General features: G+C 43.2%; 1 protein-coding gene across 1 annotated transcript; it reads left to right on the forward strand.

Annotated features, from left to right (window-relative positions):
• Positions 1-2,151: 2,151 nt before the first annotated feature.
• LOC311361112 (lipoprotein lipase-like) lies at positions 2,152-7,743 on the forward strand. Its single transcript, XM_084481306.1, has 10 exons — positions 2,152-2,339; positions 2,545-2,720; positions 2,942-3,121; positions 3,451-3,562; positions 3,924-4,157; positions 5,059-5,301; positions 5,630-5,750; positions 6,123-6,296; positions 6,693-6,800; positions 6,911-7,743. Exons 1-10 carry the CDS (start codon positions 2,240-2,242, stop codon positions 6,939-6,941), a joined length of 1,479 nt encoding a protein of 492 aa, XP_084337432.1. The 5' UTR covers positions 2,152-2,239; the 3' UTR covers positions 6,942-7,743.

Here is a 7,743-nt window from a genome sequence, read left to right on the forward strand (position 1 = left end):
TAAGTTGAGGCACGGAAATGAAGCCTTCTATGAAGATGGAACCCTTCTTGACGTCTCCAAAGACACAAAATCGGACATTTTGGATAAAAATAGCAGAAGCCATCTATGTCTACAACCCATACCCAACACGTGAGGAATATGATTTGGTGTCACAAGCTCTTGTCGAAAAACATCCATGTCTGAGGGAATCAGGGTCGATCAGTGGTTGGTACTGTTGGAAATTTAGTTTGAAGTTTAAAATGGGTAACTTCAGACAGAAGCTACAATTGACTGGATGCCCAGAGCTCAAGATAAACTCACGCTCTCCAGGTACACCTGGGAAAGGAAAACTTAAGAGGGCCAGAAAATCTGAAGTCAATTTCCTGCCAGACATCCCTGAGGGAAAAACACAACGTTCCCTTGAAGAGGAAAGAACGGAGATGGTCACCGAAATGAAGAAGAGGAAAATTGATTGGCAGCAAATAAAAAAAATGATGACCAGCACCTTTTTCTTTACGGAGAAAACAAATTGTGGAGGATGAGCCATCTGTGGCCGACGTCAGAGCAAGATGGCCAGAACTGTTCTCTGAACGTCAGGTAAAAGTATTTTTCTATTTCAGATGAGGTTAGGAGGATCAGATTTGAAACTGATTTGCTAGATAATTTATTTAAGAATAGTTAATATCAGTCATGAATAATTTGGTATACTGACTAAAGCATACATTGATTTTAAAAAATTAAAAAAAATGTTTCATGCAACAACAGTGATGTAATTGAATTAACAGCCAATCACTTGTGTTCCTTTGCTTGTTTTCTGCCTAGATTGAAGCAGAGTTTGCTCGCCTTACGTCTGTTGACCTGAAAGGCTCCCTCTTCGCTGGCCTTGACAAGTATCTACTGAGGTTACTAATCTATCCTGTGTTTCATGCTTACTGCTGTTGCTGCTATGACACCTGGATTTCCCCATGGGTATCAATAAAGGTTCATATTTTTTGACATATTTGTCCACTTTGTGTAGCTCACAGATGCAGAGGAGGACTGGACAAAGGGAATGGCAGTCGGTATGCTTATGGTGGAACAGATTAATGATTGGGTCTGTTTCACAGTGGTCCTCGAGGAAGAAATCATCTTTCCAAGCCTCAGTGACTTTCCAACTGCTGTGGCACTGCTGATGGGTCTGCTCTTTGCCCTCAACATTGACTACCCCAGAGGCCTTAGGTACACTTTTGAGGTAATTCAGAAGGTGCTTATGGACATTGGTGGAGGGCAATGCTCTGCAATGGTTCATGGCTTAAGAAACCGACTCTTGAGGAAGAAAAAGCAGAGTTTACGCTGCTTTTTACATTGTTGATGTTCGTTTTGATGCACTTTTTGTAAATGCACATTGTTGCGTTTTGTTGCGTTTACGTTTTGTTACACTATTTGTAACATTAACATATCATTGATTGAATCTGGAGCCCAAATCTTTGAGCACAGACACACAAATGTATGCATAAAACACGCACGCACAAACACACATACACACAGACACACACACACACACACGCACACTATGTCAATGTATTGCCTACTCTTAGTTGATCCATAGCCCGCTTGTGTGCTTTGAAAGCAAACACACATAGCAGCCCTCATTGTATGTATTGTGATTAAGTCAAGAGCTCTTCTTATTCATTGTATTGGGGTTATGTTAAGGTGTGGCCAAAGGCCTTTTCTTACGGGCCCTTCTGTAGGGCCATTCAGTGCTGAACACAGGGATTAAAACATATAGTCAGCAGAAGGTATCAAAGCACAAATGATGCCATGTTGGGCCGTTGAACCCAGCCTGGCAGTTCAAAATAGAAGCAGGTGGAACATTTGTCCTCAGATTGATATACAATGTGTACCAGTTTGTGACCCTTGAAACCCCATGCTAACCCCATGCAGAGTGACTTCAACTCAACTGATCAATACACAAAACCATTTTGCGGCACAAAATCAATTCACTTATCTGATTTGGACCACCATCAATAGTTAACATGTTATAATGGACAGTCTCATAACATTATGATGAGCTGTAATGAAAACTGTTGATTTTTTTTTTTTTTTTTACATTTTGGTCCTGGTTTAGTAAAAATTTGCCCCGCCCTCAGATATCAGGATAGGTTCGTTGTCGTGTGCATGGTCTTTACCCCACATAAAGGTAGCCTACCAACAGACAGTTGAATAAGATCACTTCTTTAATCATTATAGAACAGCGTATCAGAATTAATTACATTGGATTATGCAGGTAAAACGTTTGATTTGGTTGTGTTTGCTTAATATTGCAATATGCCTAAAGTCATGTGCGGCTTTGTTTTACAACACCAATTCTACATCCACAAGTAAGTCGAATAGTTAATGATTTTTCTTTTTTTTTTCTTGATGAATTCCAAAATAAAAAGTGCAACTTTTCAAACAACCTTGCTTAGAATTTGACCTATTTTTTTTTTTTATTTAACCCTTTTTTTTAAGATTGTGGTGTTTTGGGCTTGAGGAATGTCTAACAGCGTGCTCATATATGCACCGTTTTCCCCTGGCATGATGCAGGCAATACCACACGATGGTTCGTGGACTACGGTTACCTTGAAACGAAGTTCTCGTTGCGCACAGCCGAAGAGCCAGAAGAAGATGTGTGTTACATTCTGCCCGGCATGCAGGAGTCAATCACCGAGTGTGGTTTCAACATTACAGCACAAACATTTGCTATCATCCATGGCTGGTCGGTCGGTAACCTTAAAAGCTTTTTCTGTTGCTGCAACATAGCTGAAATAGGTCATTTATCCTATTTCTAAAGATTTTTTTATCCTTATCAAGTTCTTCTATATCTATCATTTATGTTTGTTTTATAATTATAATACGCATTTATATGTTTGTAATAAGAAAAAAAATCACTCTAAACAAGGTATAATATGGTAAAGTCCCTGTGCTGTCCTTCACGTTTCAGGTGGCGGGAATATTTGAGGGCTGGATGTCCCAGCTGGTCTCTGCCCTGCTGGAGAGAGAGCCCAGTGCAAACGTCATCGTGGTGGACTGGCTGAACCTCGCTCAGCACCACTACCCCAACGCTGCACAGCACACTCAGCTGGCAGGGCGAGATGTGGCGGCGCTGATCAACTGGTTAGAGGTGGGTGAGATCTCATGCAGACCACACACCCAGATTGATTTAGAATCGGAAACAAATGCAGGTCCTTTTCAAAATTAAGGATTGTGAAACGGCCGACTGGCTCGCTACATGGCCTTTTGTTCTAGAACACAGTTACGTCACCTATACTTTGTGTAAAAAAACATTACATGCTCATATCTCTGAAAATATACATTTGTATTGTGATAATTTCATAGTTTCCAATGGTCAAATTCACCTTATTTCTTTACATCTGAGCCTTGGATTTGTCACTGAACCAATGTCACCAACGTAAACAAATTAGTCTCATTTGTGTGTCTACCCACATGCAGCTTGATGTGAAATATGATCTCTCCAAACTCCATCTGCTGGGCTTCAGTCTGGGGGCACATGTGGCTGGGGTCGCAGGAAACCTCGCCTACAGCAAAATTTACAGGATAACAGGTGGGGTTTGGCGTTTTTAACTCATAAACCATTATGTATTTCAAACAGACGTATTTAGGGTTAGAGATTAAGTAAACCGTTGATTTGACAATGTTGAATAAAGCTGTTATCTGAATAGACCTGCTTCGAGAGCTCAGCTTCAACTAGGATCAAAGTTTAAATTGTTTTGGCTCGGCGACAGGGTGGAGAACTGAGCTGTCTGCTACACCCAGGGTCAACTCTTTAGGAATACAACGGCAGCCCTGTCCACCCTTGCACTGAAATCCTATTATGTGTTGACCACTTCACAAGTCCCATCTCTATCCCCTTGTTGTTGTTGTCTCCCCCACCCCCCCCTCCCTCTCCCCCGCCTGGCCTGCAGGCATGGACCCCGCGGGCCCTCACTTCGAGTACGCCGACGAGCTGCGCCGCCTGTCCCCCGATGATGCCATCTTCGTGGACGTCGTCCACACCAACACCAAGGGGAGCCCCGACTTCAGCATCGGCATCCAAAGGCCAGTGGGACACGTGGACATCTACCCCAATGGGGGCATGGACCAGCCCGGCTGCACTCTGCAGCACACCCTGCAGATGATGGCCACCTTCGGCCTCAAGAGTACGTCGAGAGAGGGACCTGTCCTCGTAAGGCTCCCAGCATGCTATGCTTAATGGACACTTAAGGCTTAGGTATGGTTCCACGTCGACGCAGCGCAAGGGGGTTTATGGACCCATTACGCCTTTGCGGGTCCACCGCAAGGGCCTGACGTGCGCCTCCCAAAAATGTTAACTTTGCGTCGAGGCGACGCAGCAGCAAGGGCTGTGATTGGTCCGCTAACCAACACAGGTTTGCGTCTGCGTGGTCCTTGCGTTGGGTCGACCTTGAACCATAATCATCCCTTCAGAACCGCTGTCTGCTGAGCGAGCCATAACAAAAAACGTCCCCTCCCACTCTGCTCCATCCCTACGTTTCAGCACCGTTGAACCAAGTGTTGTTGCATTCACGCACCTTTGATTAACATGCAAGATGGATACCCCTGAACCAATCAGGGAAGAGATGCCCCGATTGGTCAGAATTTAGCTGGGAGCGGTCTGAAGTCTTAATTGCCTCATGCAAAGACAGACACACTTGCAAACATACTCACAGTGCATTTCACTCATAAATAGCTAATGGGTGGCTAGGCCATTTCTAACTAATTGCTTGTAAGATGTAACTTTTACATGTTACCTTCATCATCTTTTACAGTAATAATATAATGTGTAACATTGCAATGATTAACAAACTTGGAAAATGGTCTCAGAATAACATTAAGGTCATAAGAGTCACAACTAGTCCAAAAGTATGTTACTTGAGGCGGGTCACTTTGAGGCGGGTTTGCCATTGATAACGTCTTCTATTATCCATTTAATCAGCAGAAGAAATCAACAAAAGAAGACACCCTCGACACAGTCTGATGGCATCATTGTCTCTTCTTCTTCTTCTTCTTCTTCTTTTTCCCCTCTCTTCCCCCCTTCTTCAGAGTTGGGCCTGATCATGGGCTGTGCGCACGAGCGCTCGGTGCACCTGTTCATCGACTCGCTGGTGAACCGGGAGCAGCAGAGTGTGGCGTACCGCTGCAGCTCCAAGGACGCCTTCGACCGGGGTCAGTGTCTGAGCTGCCGCAAGAACCGCTGCAACATGCTGGGCTATGGCGCCCACCTGCAGCGCACCACCAGGGCCGCCAAGATGTACCTCAAGACCACAGACAGGACGCCCTTCAAAGGTAGCGCTGCGCTGGCACAGTTAAAGGTATGGCGGGTCACATTGGACAGTTGTGCAGAAGAGAGGCACGATTTTGAAAATGAATAACCCTGCCCCAAAAACACCCTTTTTGTGGGTTGCCAGGTAAAATGAGTCCCAAATATAAGACACACACGTATTTAGGATGATGGTTGATCAATATATTCATCTATGATGGTAAAAGAAGTCTAATTGAAAGGTCCACAGTGTATCTAGACTAGCAACGTAACTCATTTGGTGTACGCCTGAAGCGAATGCAGTTTGACGATCTCTATTGTGAGACTTGAATCTGAGGAGAAGGGTTTTCCCAGTGTTTCACTACCAGATCAAGGTCCATCTGTGCAGCTGGAAGAGCTTGACATTCAGCCAGCAGCCTCTGCTGGTGTCTCTCCATGGAACTCTGGGGGACAAGGAGAACATCCCCATCATTCTGTAAGACCTTGATGTTGATGCATTCACAAATAAATCTGTTGTGATTTATATATGTTTTTTTTGTGTTCTGTATCACATAATTTTGGATACTATCATGTTGATATGTATGCATCTTGAAGTTTCAATTCCCTACAACGCATACAAAGTTAAATTTGTTAATAGTATAAATAAACAAGAAGTAGAAGGTTAGGGTTACCAAAACAACTAGCCGTCGCCCAGCTGCTTGCATTAATGCACATTACAACGTAATGTATGTCCCTTAAAGTGATGTGATTCATGTCACAGGAATAGAACCTATAGGGTTTCTTTGTTTTTGCAACATCAGTTTCAGAACAGTATTCTTTGTGTTTGGTCTGTGTCCTGCCCTCCCAGGGTAGAGTTGAGCACCAACCACACCGCATCCTTCCTGGTCACCTCGGACGTGGAGGTGGGCGAGCTGCTCAGGGTCAATCTGGAGTGGGAGAGTGACTCTGTGTTCTCCTTCTTCAACACCAACCAGTTCACCATCCGCAGGATGCGCGTTAAAGCCGGGGAGACCCAAGCCAAGTACTGACATTTTCCTAAAGAGATTTAAAGTGGATAAGTGGATTTGTCTTTTATAGTATCAGTACGATTAGAAGCTCCATTCAGTTGTGTAGAGTAAAATAATATAGATTAAATTCTGTGTTTCATAATGGCCACAACCCCAACAAGAAATTCCAGGATTGTGTTTGGTGCACTAGGCACGTAAGAGTGTGATCTGAAATGTATGCAGGGGGAGATTCATACATGTGGATGTTGTCTAGCATTTTCTATGAAAAACCAATAAACAAAACGCACAAAAGTAAGAGACTAACCATGTTGAAGCTGTTGAGAATGAGAGCACAAGGCCAGAGAATATTGATAGTGTAGCAGAGTTATCCTGCCCTACTATTGTAAAGCATGCTCTGATTACTTCCTCAGGATCGTTTTCACAGCAAGAGGCACAGAACTTGCCCAGCTGGTTCAGGGAGGCGAAGCTGCTGTGTTTGAGCGTACGAAAGAGAACCAGACCAATAGGCTTCATAAAAGGTGAGTCTGTTTGGATATTGTACTGCCACATGAATAGAAGGGTTTGCCAATGAGTGACTTCAGCCAACTCCAGCTCCCTCAGATCATCATGTGTTGATACCTCTTTGCAGGTTGCACCTGCCGAAAGGTGAGCTTCTTTAAATAAGGCATAAATGAGACCACTGTCAGTGAACCCTCACCATCATCTGCACCCACCATCCTCTCCCTGAACCACTGACATCACCACCAGCGTCAGTACCACCCCCATTTTTGTTTATTTTGGATTTTCTCTTTGAGTCCTCCAAAGTTTAAACTTTAGGACACATAAACCTACCAAGTGCAAGGACAAATAAATCTAACATGAGGCAAGACAAGGTTATTTGATTTTTTATCTTAACTGGGAAAAGTTTTACTTTGCATAAAATAACCTGTGAATTTCAAACAGCTTTGCCAGCTTTGAGAGCTTTGCTAAGAGTTGCAAATAAAAGACAAATCTAATATAATTACGCTTAAAAAAAAAAGTTCTCTAATTGGGGAACAATCTTGAACATTGCAAGGACTAGGGTCAGAAGTGGTGAAACAGTAGTTGGATTGCACAAAAAGTTCACTCAGGTAATCCAAGTATGTTTTAACTTACTAATGACTTCTACTGTGTCTCTGTTTCTCTTAACATATACATTACTCACCAAGAGTAGGCATAACATGTGTATGGATTTGGAGTGTAACAATGTTGTGATTAGCAATGTTTTTTTAATTCTTCATGCGCTACAATATGGTACACGTGACTACTGACTACAGTGTATTACACTCTACAGCTGACAATGAATGGGTAAACAAATGGGCTGATAAATTTGCTTTTGCAATAGGCCTACATTGTGATGACCTTGATTCTTATGTTTGCGGAACATAGAGAATGACCATGAAAACGATTGATTACTGAATAAACATAAGCAGACCCTGAGAA

Source organism: Micromesistius poutassou, assembly GCF_964030765.1.
Source record: "Micromesistius poutassou genome assembly, chromosome: 16".
Lineage (NCBI taxonomy): Eukaryota > Metazoa > Chordata > Actinopteri > Gadiformes > Gadidae > Micromesistius > Micromesistius poutassou.

Excerpts from the sequence above, each read along its gene's own strand:
- LOC311361112 (XM_084481306.1), top strand. The coding sequence starts at position 2,240 with ATGCAGGTAAAACGTTTGATTTGGTTGTGTTTGCTTAATATTGCAATA. Across the intron at positions 2,721-2,941 it reads CTATCATCCATGGCTGGTCG|GTGGCGGGAATATTTGAGGG; the intron begins GTCGGTAACCTT and ends TTCACGTTTCAG. Across the intron at positions 3,563-3,923 it reads CAAAATTTACAGGATAACAG|GCATGGACCCCGCGGGCCCT; the intron begins GTGGGGTTTGGC and ends CCTGGCCTGCAG.